The sequence below is a fragment of the Xiphias gladius genome, chromosome 19, assembly GCF_016859285.1.
Source record: "Xiphias gladius isolate SHS-SW01 ecotype Sanya breed wild chromosome 19, ASM1685928v1, whole genome shotgun sequence".
NCBI classification, from domain to species: domain Eukaryota; kingdom Metazoa; phylum Chordata; class Actinopteri; order Istiophoriformes; family Xiphiidae; genus Xiphias; species Xiphias gladius.
In genome coordinates this window covers 18785699-18802771 of record NC_053418.1, presented here as the reverse complement: position 1 = coordinate 18802771, position 17073 = coordinate 18785699, and the positions used below count along the sequence as shown (strand labels likewise).

The following is a 17073-nucleotide window of genomic DNA, read 5'->3' as shown; positions in this document are numbered from 1 at the left end:
AGTGAGTGTTACTATCCCCTAACACACCCAGGGATCATTTATCCAACTCCAATTCCAAGTGTGCTTTTGGTGCACACAGCCACAAAAATACCTAAGGTGCGCTGCCACCCCCTTTTTGCATGCCGCCCTTGACTGTGCCCTATGCTTGATTTCACAAAATTAGAGCCTTTTGTGTTAAACAAACATGCGTGTTTGTACTGCATGTTTGCTTATGAGTATGTGTCTAGCGTCCTGCGGTTTATTTAACATTTTTCGCTTGGTAGTTTCCCCATTGTTTTGCTTTTGAGAGGATAGATGTGTGTCATACTGTGCCTTTGGCCAAATGAGGCTAACGCTCTGCCAAAAACACACAACCCCGCCGAACAATCTTTGTTCCCATAAGCTACCTGAACAGCTTCTCCACTCAGGCACAATTCCAGGCAGTTCGCGCATGAATTTCCTTCCTGTGCCATCCCTCCCACTCACACCCTACAGGGCTTGGAGCATGGATGGGAAAGTGAGTCATGATTCTTATTTTTTGAGGCCCTGACTTTTCCCCTTGCTCAACAGGAGGATGCAGGCAGGGTTAGTAAGAACTGGAAAATCCAAGAATGGTTATTTAAGGTTTTCCTAATGGGTTTTCAAAATGTAAGAAAACAGGACAGAGGCACTTGAACAGGAAAAGAAAAGCAATTCAAGAGAACATCTGTAGAGAAAAGACATTTGAGGAGTGACTATGTTTACGTCACCCCACTCAAACAGCAGTGATTTATGGTGTCATCCAAAGGCTATGTCACTCAATATCATTCTTTATTAGGAGTAGCCTCAGATCAGAAGAAGTCAAACAAATAAAAGCTGCATGTGTGTGTATATGAGGATGGAAAACAGGTCATGTCACAGCTCACCATGCCCATTTACCTGGTTACTATAGCGACTGTCCTGCTAAGCAAATGAGCCAAAACCATAGGGTGGTACCAGAAGTATACATTAGCTTGAAAACCATTTGTTACATTAAATCAAATGCGTGTAACAGAGCTCATTTCTGTATGTGTAGGTACACACATATACACGAAGAGACGCTGTTAAGATGCAGCTTAAGAATCACAACAAAATATAATAAGTGTTAAACAGAAACCTTCCTTTTTACCTGAAGCTGTGACTGCTACTGTATGTCCCTCACTGCTGAGTGCAATGAATATAATGTAAGTAACATTTGACACCAAGTTATCAGTCTCCCCACATCCCTCGGCTCCTGCACACTTCCATTCACCCTCTTTCTGGTCCACGGCACTGGCAGTGGGCCAACAGGCTGCAGGTTATGTAACAATCGCCCAGCTGCATTGGCACCACACTCTGTCAGTGCCAGAGGTTAATGAAGCTCTCTGATGGACAGCAGAGCAGCAGTATTTTCTGCTGCCCTCATGGGTTTTCCACACAGTCCTGCCTCCAATGTTACAAATTGAATTTTGGCCCTGGTGCATTCCCATCTACAAAACTCTCTCTCTCCCTATCTCTCTCTCTCTCTCTCTCTCTCTCTCTCTCACACACAGGCTCACACACACACTTACCGTGAGCTGTTTTCTGCTGCGATTCTGCATGCCCTCTATTCCATTAGTTTGAGAAAATGCAACACCCGCACATTTGTACAAATCTTGTGTGTGTAGGATGATTCGAAGGAACACAGTGTTGTTTATGTTGTTGTTTTTATTTTTATTTTGGCTCCTGCCTGCATAACTTGCTGTATAGTGATGTAACAGGTGTGCAGGATAGGATGTCTATCTTTGGGAGGGAGGCTCTCTGAATCCCTACTGTCTTCTTTAAAAATGTATAGACAATAAAAAAAGCAATAAATCGCCTTACGTGCAGTATGACCTGCCGACACTGCAAGGAGTACTGCACCTGTGAGAGTGCGAGTGAGTCAGTTAGTCATACAAAATGTTACCATGCTCTCTAAAAAGAGCAAATTATGGATATACATTAAGTGCCATAAAAACTTGCTGCTGCTGCTTCCTTGGTGCCAGTATGAAAGGCTGATTTAAACACAATGGCATCTTGTTCTAAATTTGCCTTTTTCTGTGTTTCTCTACAGATCTGCTTCCTGGTGTCAGCTTTCCGTGGCCGCATGTTTTCAGAAGACAGCTGTGCTGCTCTCGCCCTCTTCTCTCACTATTTCTACCTCAGTCAGTTCTTTTGGATGCTCATACAGGTAATACCAAGAGAACAAACAACACTAGACACACTTGAGTTTACACTGCAACTAAAAAACTTTGGCTCCTTATGTCAATAAACCTAAATATTTGGACATAGATATTATTACTATTACACTTAGATTTCTACACGAACAGGGGTACCACACAGTGGTTAGAAAAAAGTAATTTTCCATCATTTTTGCTATTGTGCCATGCAGACAGATCGTGATAGATGATTCTTTCTTTTGCCAAAATGAGCATTGATATTGCTTCATTTTAGCGTATTTGCCTGGAAAAAAGATGTGAGGAAGGTGCAGCAGGCTAACAGCAGGTAAATATCAGGTAAAAACTGTATAAAGCTTGGTCTATGCAGTCTGCAAGCCTCAATAATGAAGTCTGTTCAGTAGGCCTTTAATTACACAATGGGCCACGGTGTTGAACAGTAACACAATGAGGTCAGTAAAATCAGTATGTTGGTCAAAGATAAACTGTACAGCAGACTGAGTGTTTTAATATGCCACCATATATTTCATCATCTTTGTTGCATTCAGCAACTAAGATGTTTCTTGGAGAGGAATCACTTTTTTCACATCAAATATTAATTAATAAATAATTATTGAAGGACTTTTAAATAAAATCTTCTTTCCTCCTTTGGCTAATTTTCCTCATGACTTGGCATAAACACGGTTCCTATTCTTTATTTTGTTTCTTACATGGAACATGTGTATTTTACGTATAAGTAGTGAAACTTCATTCCTAAACCACGTGATCTTAGGCAGTTTTTCATTAGGGGGTGAGATGAAGGAAACACAACTGCATAACATGACCTTTGACCTTAGGCTGGTACCACTTAGTAACACCTCACCCTACCAGCCCCTAACCCCTTCTTCTTGACCATCTGGCCTCTATTTAATTTTGCTCTCTACTCGGTGTTGTAACTGCCAAGAACAAAGCCACTCAGACAAAGTCCTGACTAGAAGATATTAAGGCTTGATTTACCCGGGCAGCAAGAGTCTAAGTGACATCAAAAACTGAACTTTTCATTACTCCTTAAGCACCAAAATATAAGACAATTTTTTCTGTTCTTTGTTAATACAGCCAGAAACAGACATTAGATTTATGTCACACAAAGAGCCAAAGAAAAGAATAGGATTTTTAGCTGGCAGTCTAAATCTCACCTAAGCCTATTTTAATCCTTCAGAGAGACTATAGATGACATCTGACCTGCTGAGAGAGTACAGGAATGTGGTGAACATAGGCCAGGGTACTTTATCATCCCCGCTAGAAAGGACCACTGCCTCAGGGATAGACCCTTTACCTCAGTTGAGCCTCCTTTTCCTAATCCTGCCCGTAGAATTATTAACTTTTTCCTAATTGAAATAATTGCTTGTTCTATTGGTTTCTTTGTGTAAAACTAAAAAAAAAATACTTTAACCTGGTTATACAGATTTTATAGAGGTTAGGAAACCATAGGGAACAACTTCATTTTACAAATGACTACAAACTAACTTAAATAGACTGGGTGGTCGCTGACTGTGTTGTGAAAACTGTAGGCCCAAATAATAATTCACATTTTGAGTTTGGAAATGTGATCCATTGTCGTCATAGCTCAAAATCTCTTAAAGCTGTTATTCTGTGTGCAACCATGAACCGGATAACAGGAATGTGTCTAAGTCATTCAGACTGGGTAAAAATGAGTTCCACCACATAAACATGGGTCACATACTCAACCAATATGTACTGTACCAGACCACTATCCCCAGGAGACCTGTCCCGAATTGAACTTCGTCATTTCCCCCCTTTTTTCCGTGCTGTCCTTGTCATGTGTAAGTCTCTGACTGTTGTTTTGTTTCCATCACTCTTAAATCTTTTACAACTTTTGACATTGTTTGTTAACATAATCATCGTTTATGTAGTGAATATAACCTATCCTTGCACATACGTCATTACTGGCGGAATATTATAAGATTAGCCCTTTGAATAAGCTAATTGAGACAGACCCCAGTAGAGTTATACTGGGATCAAGCAGTGCTGTCCTTCCCTAATGTATGCCTTTTTTTTTTATATAGGAATGTTTATAGATGACCTCTGAAATATAAAAGGGATAAAGGCTTAATTCCAAGGCTTTCATGTAGCTTAAGAAGGGTTAAAAACTTGAATGACAAGAATTGGCAGTGAGATGAATTGAGTTTTGACTTAAGTAAGGGGTTCAGACACACATGGTAGTAGTTAATGTGGTAGTAGAGCTGATATGATTTCATGGAGGAAACATAAACTATGATACACCCCAGAAGGAGTTCAAACAGGAGGAAAAATTTAACTTGTGAATTTCTGCTATTTATTCATACACACACTCACATAGATTTACTTTTTCTTCAATTGCCCTTGTTCTTTAACACCCATGCCAAAAAAGCATCCCCGGTCATTCCTTGTTGTCAGCAGCTATAGTAGCTGAGAATGAAAATAGTGCTGCCAACCAGGCTTCCATTGATGTGTGGCACTAAGCCAGAAGGGTTTTCTGTCCTCACCAGTGTCTCAGTATCGACCCCAGTGATGTCTCACCGCTCATTTTTCCCCCCTATCAGGTAGCTGCTTTCAGCTAAGTGGCTGAAAGGAGGGGGCGCCAGCAAAAAAACATCTCAGACCATGACGAAGACTTAAATCAATAACTGCAGTGTGTGTGGGTGGGTGTGTGCATGTGAGGATGTGCATGTCCAATAGTTGGTCAGCGGAATATACACTGACATAATGCCAGAAAACAGCCAATAATTTAATCACTATCCACACCAGCTTTTTCTTGACTACAGAGGCTCGCAAAGAAAACCTTAGCTTACTGAGAAGCTGCATAATATTATATAACAATACTGAACAGCTCTTTCAGCCAGGAAAGACCTGCTAAAGCCTTGGCTTCACAGTGTATTTCTAGCCTGTTTAACTGTGCTATTTAGCCAGACAAACAACCAGTCAGGGTTCATATTCATAGCTTTGTAGTTAGAAAAAGGTTAGACAGAGGTTATCTGACGGAGAGCTCAGCATCTCTTAACCTCCTGTCATTAGCTGTATTACCATGCCCTCTTTGCCAATGTCCTGCTTAAGCGTTTACAGACAGATGGACAGTAAGAAACATTATCAGCTTATATTCATTATAGCTGTTGCATAAATGTGTATTACTTCTGAACAAAACAAAGGACTTTAACTTTAACCCCAGCCCGCAAGTTGGATTGGAAATTGGAGAACTACATCGTTTTGCTCTTGAGCTTATCTTTAAAGCCTAACTTAGCTTAAAATTAAACTTTGCCCTTTACTTCCCACCAGTGCAGCATTTTTAAACTGAAGATATGTCCTTGTCTACTGATGTCTTAACACAGGGATAAGACATTGTGTCTGTGTTACAACACACAGGTGTTCAGAAAAGCCACTTATGTAACAATGCAGGGCTTAGTGTGTCTAATGGATGAGACTATCAAAGCTTGCTATATTATAAAGCAAATATAGCTGTTGTAGGTGTGATAAAAGTGTGGTTTTATCTGTGCCACATATCTTCACAGTCCTGTACACATTCTTTAAAACTGTTTCCCCAGGCAGTGAACTTCTGGCAAGTGTTGGTGATGAATGACGAGCACACAGAGCGTCGATACCTGCTCTACTTCCTGTTGGGCTGGGGGCTTCCTGCTCTGGTCATCATTGTCCTGGTCATCGTCTTGCTTGGTGGCTTTGGATGGACCATACACACTGTATACGGACTGGTGCAAGGAGATGTGTGAGTGGAAAGTGCAAAACACAGATACAATAACAAGTGGTCTTTAGAACTGATGAAATGGAGGGGAAATAGACCTGACACTAGCGTAATCTGTTTTCATAAGAGGACTTGTGACTGTGTTTTTTTAAACTGGTTTGTGTCAGTCGTGGTGACTTCAGTTTCTTCACATAGAAAACACGTGAGCGAGCGCTTGCAACAGCTTGCCCAATCAACTGAATGAATAAATGAATGAGTTTCAGCGTTTACACGCGTCTCCCGACAGAGAGTCTTTACATTGGAGGTGGAGGCTTTCACACAGCAGGGTGCAGACAGGAAGGGAGAAACCTTAAATAACCCATATACTGTGTGTGTGTGTGTGTGTGTGTGTGTGTGTGTGTGTGTGTGTGTGTGTGTGTGTGTGTGTGTGTGTGTGTGTGTGTGTGTGTGTGTGTGGGGTAAACGTGTGTCTTTCTTTCCTGTGTCGGTGTGAAGTTGCATGACGGATAAAGTCAAACACTGATGAAGATAGAACCCTTAAATCACATCTAAAATTAGCCAGTGGTCCTAGGTGTGGCTGTTATCTTTGGGATCGAGTGTGTAAGTGTGTTTCCTGTGGGTGGGTGTATGTGAGACAGTGAGCGTACACATGAGAGAATTCGGGATACAGGGGAGTATTCAGTTTCCCAGGAAGCTTACCTTCCTCTTTTAGGGAATGAGGCAGCCTATAAACCCCACCCCTCTCTCTCTCTCAGGCTCCTCATTGTAAACAGGTAGCCTCTTGCTTTCTCACCACTCAGTTGTCACAGTTTCACCCTGCCTGTGTACAAACAGGTGTCATGCTCACACCTTGCTTCAGTAGGCGGTTTTGAATTGTACTGTTTTGTAACTGTATGTATTTGTGTCATATATATTCAAACAGATGCTGTTGTTAAATGTCAGTGAAAGACATTTTTATAGTACTTACTAATTACTTACTAAGTATGGTGAGATGATTACATAATAGGAAGGGGCACTAGTAAATCACACAACAGGTCTCCATTTTTTTCCCCGTTTTTGTCATGATTTCATTTTTTACCCTACCGTGAATACGTAGTAATTAGTCAGGGAACTTCAAGGTTTACCTTCATCAAGCTGTGTCTCACATTGTGTGGTTGAGAGCTCCTGTTACTGCTCTGTAATTTGGACCTCATTTAATTTTTATTATGGCACATATTTTTACATCTTTAAATTAAACAGAGACATCTCTTAAGTTTAAGAGACCTGTGTGGATAAAACAGAAACTTTAAACATAAAATCAGGAGACAATTAAATTGTGAGATAAAAGAAGAAACTGAGAGAAAATCATGAAACAGATGTCTATTGATATTTTGTTACATTTACTGATACACATTTTTTTAACTTGCTAAATATATTTAAATTGTATAATATAGCTATAACATAGTTTTACAATGATTACCTTCTGCAAAAGTCTGTAATTACTCTGGTGGCTCACTTAAGCCTTGTATTTATTGATTTTCATGTTAATTGCCTAAATTAGTTCATAGTCCTCACTCAATTACTGTATGTTACTCATCACCCATGCACAATTGATCAGCAGAAGTGATCATAAATATTTCACTACAGATGCATCACCCTGTTGGTTTTTGCTAGAGCAATAATTCTCATAACTTCAAATTGAGTTTGGATTTAGATTTGAACGAAATACAATTTATATACATTTGTTTCTTAATAAATCTTATTTGAGTCTGAAATGATGAACTGTGTAACCTGGACACACAGACTCTTGGTTAGTTTGGCTACTTTACAGGATATAAAGTTGCTCAAGTAAATTCCTGTACAACCTGATATTTAAACCTGACATCTGTCTATCCTATGCAGGCTATTTTATAATCTCACCTATGGACATGTGTTTCTATGAGTTGAATGTCCTGCGATCATGTTCTATAAGATCAAAGCTACCACAGAAGCATATGTTTCCTTAAAAAAGATATCATTCATATCATTATCTTTATACTAGGTGTTCCCTAACCAAGGCCATGTGCTTAAGTGCCTCATTACCTCACACTATGGTATGTATAAAAAAAGAAAATCCCAGAAATATTTCTATGAAAAAAACCCATAAAAGTCATTGCTCACTTTATTTCTTCTCTCCCAAACAATGAAGTTAGTGAAATGGGCTCCTGTGTTATGTTTGTTCCACTACAAGAATCCATGGGATTTCACTTTCTTGTGAGACTTTCAGTACAGTAGGATCTCATCCCCTCACAAGGCCACAACGGTACAAATATTCATATTCCAGTATGTTTACACTCTCATGGTCTGGCTGTCTTTGTGGGACAGGGTGATGCAATGCTTTATTTGGCATACTTCATGTTATGTTATGGCTAGCGTAGTTCCGATTACTTTTATGCCATTACTCAAGCCTGCGGTGAAGTCCTATCTGTATTTTACGCTCCCACCAAACAAGCGGCCAAGTTTGTTTTGTGAAAGTCACATGAGTGTTTTGATAGTTGTTTGGCAGTTACAGTTTATATGAGGATGTTGATTTTCCCAGAGAAAAATATTTCACTCAGTTTTATTAAATAAAAGCAAAACATGTCTGTTTGGAATGAAACTGGAAAAGGACTCGTGAGATTTCCCAGGAAAACAACAGAGAGATAGACGGTAAAATACTCACTCACACCAATAGACAGATTAGATTACAAAGAGAAATAACTTGATCTTAATTTTTTTTTTTCAAGGAAAAACCTTCATTTCGACATTTTATTATGTGTATTAGGCCTGAAATTCAGTTTGTCCCCAAAGAAATTGAAAGGTTTCCCCTTTTCTCCAGCAGATGAACTGACATAACCCACTCCACATTCATCTCCTTTTCAAAGCAGGAGACAAATGTATAAAGTTGTTTGTTCTTTGAACTTTGCTTTCATCCTTTAAATAGAAAAACACTTTTAAGCGTCTTTGGCCTTAGATAACATCCCGCTGTAGCTGCAGGGTGACCTGGTTGTTCAGAAGAGTTAATAACATGCATATTTTGCTGCTGAAGGAAAGAGCTGCTGTTGAGCAATAATGCTGTGAGTCTTAGGCAGGCTCAGAAGTCTCACTGGGCAGATCCTGTTTATGAAACTTGAAGAAACAAAGTCTCAACTGGAGTAAATTTAGTGCAGTACAGGCAGCTAATGTGTTTCCGATTTTCCAGATCTCACCTTTGAGCTGGATGCAGTCTTTGCTTAAGGCTTCTTAGCATGACTTCCCCTTCTCTCACCCTCCCTTTCCTCTTGTTTTCTCAAACATTCTGCTTTTTTCTAAAATACACTGAGGCAAAACCAAACACTCACATTTCTGTCCGTCTCTCCTCTAGGTGCTTTATCCCAAACATCTACGCAGTTTTGTGCACAGCGGTGCTGGTTCCTCTCATCTGTCTGGTAGCTGTGCTGGTCGTATTCATCCATGCTTATCAGGTTACTCAGCAGTGGAAAGCCTACGACGACATTTATCGCGGACGCACCAACAGCACAGGTACCCAAAAAACCTGCACACATGTGAAGTACACAAACACACACACTTGTAATACGTAAGCATGAATTTGAAATTGTGCACACTAAAGCGGAAAAACCTGTTTATGCACACAAAAAGATAAGAACTGAAAATTGTTTACATGTACAATCACGCTATCATTCACTCTATATGTCTGTGATTTGCATGCATAGAAATGCCATAGAAACAAGTAACTTGCTGCCAGGATGCTCTCAGGAACTAGACTGCATCCATCCCTATTTTTGGCTAAATGTTTCCGCCCCGATTTTGCTCAGTTTACAGGCTCTGTCTGTGTCTGCTGTGAGTAGCAAAGGGATCCGTGATACAGAAACTCAACAGGCACAAAACATTATCAGTACCTTATATGTATGTCACAGACCTTTTGTGAATGAAATGATGCTGACCGTCTCACTTTTATTCAGCCATTGCACTTACTTGACTTAATGGAATGATTTGCAGAATTGAACACAGTTTAAAGCACCATTTAAGACATTTTTAGGAATAATGGTAGTAATGTGTTTTAAACACATCTCCAAAACCTTTCTACCACATCTTATGTGTTTCAATCACACATTTATAGTAGTTTAAAGCACTAAATACACTCAATGCAGTGTACTAAGATGTGTGCAAACAACCACAAACATGTACAGTGTGTAATATTCTTGTTTGCAGTGAAATAACCATCATAGACTTACAGCCAGTATGAATCAGTAGCATTTATTCAGTGCAGTCGGACACTTTGCCCACACATGGAGATCCTAGCCAAACCACTTTAGTCCCTCTGTATCAGGCTGTAATCAGTGGCCATCGGTGAGACTCAGCAGGCTTTAGCTTGTTTTGCTCAGTCAAGGCCCTCCAATGACAAAGCAAAGCCTGAATTAGTGCCGGTCCTGGTGAGCAGTCTGCCCTACGCACTGTGTGTGGCCTCTGAAGTAGTGTAAGAAATCAAAACAGCACTTTGCTGAGCTGCAGGTAGGTGTGCGTTATTTACAGGAGAGCAATACCTTCTCATTCACAAACTAGGCTTAGGCTAAAGGTCAGTCTATACGATTTTTCCCTGACAAGAGCGTTATACTGTGGGGCCAGTGTGGACAGCAGGAATCAAGAGTAGACAGAGACTGAGTAGAAAGGATATGTTTTTGGTGAGTTGAGGGATAAGGAGACTAGGAATATGGTACTCTACTATATGTTAAATGAGAAGGGCAGAGAGGGAGCGGTCAGCACAGCAAGCAAGGTTCCAGCAGCTTTTAAAATTCTTTATTTACACTGAGAAACCGAGTGAGAGAGCAAGGGATCCAAGGGAAAGGTAGGCATGGCACACACTATTCAAAGCAGGAGCTTAAAGACCTCACTGACTGTGTGTGGCACAAGCACAGAGGACGTCCATTGAGGTGTGAATACGTGTGTCTAGTTTTGTATAGAAGAGCTGTGCTGTGAAAATAAATAAATTCAAAAGCACAAACTTGGACAGCAATATTCTTTATCAAAGTTCATGCAGGTGATGTTATTTAGACACATAATGACACAATTCAACCACACATCCATACTCACATTCACTATATTTAAGCATGAACACAATATGCACACAAAGAATATGGACTGAATTTAGTTGCTGTTTTCGTTCATTTTCTTTCTCTTTACTTTTGCTTTTGGCAGACACCCAGTGCACAACTCTTTGCAATATTTCACCGTTGGCTTTCTCTAAATATGTCCAGAGTCCAAAGGAGAATAAAACAATGCGAGGGAAAGGTCTGTTTTATATCATCGTTCTAAACACAAGCCATGCTTCTGCTCACTCGCTGTTCATATCCGCAATTTGTCAGAGTTGGCATAACAGCAACAGGTGCTGTAAAAAAAAAACCTGACCAGTTTCAGATCTGCAAAATGCAGTGGGCAGACAAATGACTGATGAAAAATGAATTAGCTTAATATGTTCATAAGACATGTTTTGCAGGTTCTATCCCTTTTTTTTACCTTTAAATAGGCTTAATGACATCTATCCATTACAATCATGAATCTAACAGTTTGAGCCTCACCTTGATGTTCCCATTCATCTGAGATTTGTGCAGAACCTGTGAAATACCTGATACCATTCGGACCATGAATATTTAGATTGCCAACATTTTCAAATTTCTTACTGCAGCCAAAAACTGATGAAATAGGCTGAGGGTTAATCTATGTCTGTGTGTGTGCGTCTGTGATTGTGAGAAGTGAGATATAGCTGGATATCTGACGCCAGTGAAATCTAGAAAGTGTCCCAGCGTTTGCCTGCTCATTCGCCCCAGCCTGCAGACACGTACCTGTACCTCAGCAAAGATTGGAACTGATTGATTGGAAAAAACAGAAACTAAACTTACAACAGCGCCTATTGAAAACACATCAGTAAGCCCTTATCACAGTCCCCACTGAGCCCACAAGGTATGTTTGCAAGATGGGCTGTTCTTTTGATACAGAAGTGAGCAGACTTTCAGTTTTCAACAAAGTAGAGTGAAATTAATAACTCTTGTTCTATTTTTATGGCTCCCTGACTGCAATTTGATTTTGATTTGTGAGGAATGTGGAAATAAACAAATAAATGTGATCAGGTTTGACTGCAGAATGCTTTATTATGTACTTTGTGTGTTTGAGGCTGGTAAGTTGCTTTATTTGGATGCAAGATATGTGTTTATATTTTGCTCTCACAGCGTTGTTATCAGTAGCCTTGAAATGCAAACTCTTTTGTAGATGTCGTTCATCATAGATTCATCTTCTCATACTTGGTTTTATTATATATATATTTGTTATGGCTACATTAAGCACATCTGTTTTCTGTTATCATGAAATTACACAAAAAAACATTCATTCGTTTGTAACCGTAGAAATCTTAATCATGTCATTACTATCACCAGAATAATATTTTTAATTATACAATAAAAAAATATATAGCTTTTACTGTGTCTGTATGTTCACACGTTGTTCACACACATAACTTGGGTGTGGGGTGTTTGTGTGTGCTCAGCACACACTTATTTCAGCTTGTTGTTATTACAGCTGCTGACCTATATCTCAAAGTAATGTCTGCACTGTCTTGAGTTTCTGCCTAGCTGTTTTTGTTGAACCAATGCTCTCCTCTCAGTTTATCTTCTCACACCAGGAACCCGCTCTGATCAAATGTAAACTGGAACCTGTCTGCCTGTGGAGAAAAGTAGCTCCTTCACATTCAGCAAAAATCACTAGAAATAGTTCGAGACAGAAATTGCACCACTGGGGGTTAAAGTTTGTTTACTTCTTAGCTCTGCCAGACTTAAAGGACATCTTTTAGCATCTCTTCCGCACAGAGATAAGTCCCTCTCGCATGTTTTTTGCAAAGGCTTACATATGCATTCATAATGTTCATATGCACACATACAGATACTACCGAAAACGTGTGCCTGCTCTGCTTCTTTTCACTTCTTCTTAGAGGTATTAATCCAAACATTCAGTCAGCATTTTGCAGTCAGTTTTCATTTGGCTCTGGGAACCTGGTCTTACTGTGGGAGCTCTGCCCTGTCCACAGACTGGAATGTGCTTACATGGTTGGAAAAATCAAACCGGGGAGGGAGGAGATGGAGACAGATGTGCAAGATAGAAGGGCGAGAGAGAGAGAGATAGAAGAAGTTGGTGCAGCTATAACTACATGCGATAGAAAGTTTGAGAAGACAGAAAATATTGGTGAAAAGCGGCAGATGAAAGGGCTTATTAAATAGATTTTTCAGCTTTGAGCAAAGATTGACCAAAATGAGACAGAATTTGGGCTTAAAGCACAACAAGACTAGGTGTGAAATAATAATACTGAAACAATAGAAAGCAATGAGCAGAAAACAATGAAGAAAGGCTTGCAAATAAGTTTCAAATGAAAAGGGAGAGGCATGAAAAGGAAAAAAATCATAAGAAGGAAACATTGTTAAGAAAGTACATTAGGGTTGAGCCAGAGGAAAGTTGCAGTGAGATAAGGAGCAGAACTTGGAGCAGATTGGAACTGGCAGTGTGGTGGAAGTGGCACCTAAGTGAGGACTTTTTGTGTAAACTTGGGCCCTGTGCCTTGTGTTTCCATCCTGCTTGTGAAGTGAACTGTACAGTCTGTCCTACATAACACCAACCAGTGGACAAAAGTGAGAGTGACTCAGCAGTGTCGTTTTGATTTGGTACATTTTCCCTTTGGATTCAAAGGTCAGTTTAAAACCAGCATTTATGTTCGTCTGGGGTACAGTGGATTCGGAATATGTTGCCTTGAAATCCATGTGTTATGTAATATATAAGATCACTCTTGCACGCGTGATGGACTCAAATTCCAGCCACCTTACCATCCCAGCCATCTGCGTCCCCATACACACATAGAATCACACAAATACACAGAGCATCGCAGAATGGCATGCCTAATGATATCTCTGACTTTAACTATTACAAATGTGTAGCTAGAGTGATTCACTCAGACATTTATAACTTTAGTTTAACTACAGAGATGCAGTGTGGTTGCAGAGAACTTAAAAAACAACAGACATTTGATTGACATCTTTGGTTCGAACTCAACCTTGGGCCAACAACACACAGCTAATGATTTAAGTGTAAGATTAAGCTTGTTCAGGTCTGAACTCACACACCTGTTTTAAATTCTTCTTTTTCCTTAACTTTCGAGTTTGGTCCCATCACTACTAATATTCTGCCACTTAAGCTCTTATTGCATCAGCTTAGTATTTATCACACTGAGGCTAATGCTCACAAACCAAAAAGATTTGGGACTGGAATTTGATGGTAATGGCTGATAATGTCCCAGTAGTGTTTTTACTCGGGATCCCCTATTTGCACCATACATCACAGCAACGTGATGTGGGTGTGTTTCTAATGTGCTGTTTACAATCTTTAAATTTGACCTGTGCATTACACCTGTGACACCTGTGACTGGCAAACAAACTCTGATGCGTCTAACACAAAAACTGAACAAGTTGATCATCAAGTTCATAAAGTGGAGTCTCTCTTTTAATTTCCAGTAAAACCCTCTTCTTCATAAGTACCAGACCAGATATTTTTTAAAATATACAGTTTTTTTGGTCAGGTTTCAACAGCTGCTACCATCATGTTCTCCTTCATTATACCCTCCTGAAGGAATCTAGCTTGATAGTAATGAGCTGTTTTATTTATCAGGCCTCTCTCTTTGTTGTGATGATTCACTCTTGACAGTTGACTCAGTCTGCGCCTTACCGGCAGTACTCATTTTGTTTGTCTTCTAATTAGCTGTTCTAATAATAGGACAGGGTATGATTTTTCAAGCTGAGATGAACACCATGAGCTGACATAGATGAGGTGCAAGGATACGTCAGTGGCCTTAATTCTGTCACCACTTCAGTGAGAGACCGAGTTTGTTCTCTTGAACCCTCACATCATGAATCATGAATAGTACAAGGGGCAGTGGTTAAAAAGAATATAAATTTATCTGTTCTTACTTTTATAGCACATTATTTACCTCTACTTGTGTAGCGCCACATACTGTATGCCTGAAAGCAGTATCGGCCCTATCAAAAAGTGGGTTACCAGTGACGCTAGTTGCCACAGCACAGCTCAGTTTAGAAACATGTGCAGAAAGACCTCTTGGTTGTCCCATCTTATCTTGGAAACACCTGTTGCAGTAAAAATAAGGAAGATATGTTTGAATGTTTCTCTGTGTTCTGTGCACAGTTTGGTGTGTGAGAGAGTGCATTTTAGCATGAGGTGGCATGTTTGTATGCTTTTGTGGCAATTGTTGGATAACTTGCATCTGATAGTATGTTCATAGGGCTGTATTTACTAAAGGACATGCTAAATACTGAGTACAAACTTAGACTCAAACTTTGGAGAGGGGCACACCTATTTCCAGACTACTGCCTGATTAGTTAAGGTCACCTATTAAAATGATGTTAGTTGTACTTTACTTTACTTTAGTAAGGTGACATGAGTCACGGCGACAGTCCCACTCCCTAAAGCATGAAGAGAGGTGAGGTGAGCCAAGATGTAGGCTTGCTACAAGGTTTGTCAGAATAGGAATGTCATGACTCCTTTTTTATTTCTTAAAGCATTGCAAATATCTATATTATTATTGTATACTAAAGAAAATTTCTAGGCAATGTATGATTAATTTTAGACTACTTCTTAAACTCCTGCTTTAAAGCTTGAAATTATCAAATGAAATTTAAACAAAATCAAAATTGTCCACCAGGCTCTTTGTTTTAAAGCCTGTTGTGGCTCTGGGTTAACAACGCGGCAGCCATGGTTTTCCAACTGTGAGAACTTTGGATGTTCCACCTGTCCATTTTGATAATCAGCTCCATTTTGCACCCTACCATTGCCACCTCTTAAAATATACAGTATATATAAAAAGACGCTAAACACGCTAAGGCACCAGTTGTCTCCACCTTTTGCACAACCAAATGATTGTGCACACAGGGTGTTAGAATAGTATCAGCACTTCTTATACAATTTACTGCATTAGTGGCACCACAAATGTTCAATAGAGAAAGCTCTGAGTGGGGAAAATGGGAGTACTCCCCTGAGGGCACACTGCATGCTTGCCTACTCGCATATAGAAGTATGAATGTGTGTTGCTGAGGTCATCTCAGTCAACCTTATATGTCTGCTCTCCTGCAGCGTGCAGCAATCACTAGCTGGGACTTTAATCAGGGTCCACTTGAGTCCGCATACACACCACGTGGACTCATGAGGACTTTTAGACCAGAAAAGGCGCCATACACCAAAGCTCGCTCATGGTTCTAACATTCCCTCCCACACTGGGGGTTATCAGCCCAAACTTCAGAAACATTAGGAACAAATGAGGATTACACCAAACTGTATATATGATGATGCATCAACATCAGGAATCAAGCATGATTATATGTAATAATAATATATAAGTAAGTGTTTGTGTGTGTACATGCACAGTCATATATTGTAAAGTACATGGGGAATTATAAGTGTCTACTCATCTATGGTACAGTAAATAAGATAAAAGCTCTTTAGCTGTATTTTACAGTAGTCATAAAATGAATAAAACTTTGTCAGACAGTATACTTTATGTAGTTGTTGATATTCTTTCTTGTGCTGGTATTGTCGTTTAATCATCCTCTGTTATCTTGTGCTCCAGAGGTGCCGCTTGTCCTCTATCTGTTCCTGCTCATCTCTCTGGTCTGGTTGTGGGCAGGACTCCATATGGGCTACAGGTACCTGTGGATGCTCATCCTCTACGTCATCTTTAACTGCCTGCTGGTGAGCTCATTGGCCTATTTATTTGTTTGCATGCATGCAAGTTTGTATATTTAATTACAGTCCTTTTTTTTTTCATTTATACGATTACTTAATCAAATAGACCTATCAACAGCATCTTGTACTGTATTGCAATTCCTTCTAGGTTATACAGTGTACTAGTGAAATTGATGTACTGATTTCCTGTTCTTTACCTTCCTTCTTAATCTCATCATCAGTGTTGTCATCATTTTCAAATTATCAACATAAATTTTAGTTGTCATCTTTTCTTAATTTTCCCAGTGCAGAGATATGAATTGAAACGTATCTATAGAACTGTTATGATACACACTCTCAAGCTTGAAATTATCTTGACTTTTTTTTTTTTCCAAGTCTAATTTGAGG

General features: G+C 39.6%; 1 protein-coding gene across 1 annotated transcript in view; it reads left to right on the top strand.

The window, feature by feature from the left end:
- Positions 1–17073, top strand: part of adgrv1 (adhesion G protein-coupled receptor V1) — a 98821-nt gene that overhangs the window by 68440 nt on the left and 13308 nt on the right. The window contains exons 89-92 of the mRNA XM_040155521.1: positions 2069–2185; positions 5750–5928; positions 9266–9423; positions 16571–16692. Of these exons, the coding sequence (XP_040011455.1) occupies positions 2069–2185; positions 5750–5928; positions 9266–9423; positions 16571–16692 (576 nt within the window). The remainder of the gene's footprint in view (positions 1–2068; positions 2186–5749; positions 5929–9265; positions 9424–16570; positions 16693–17073) is intronic.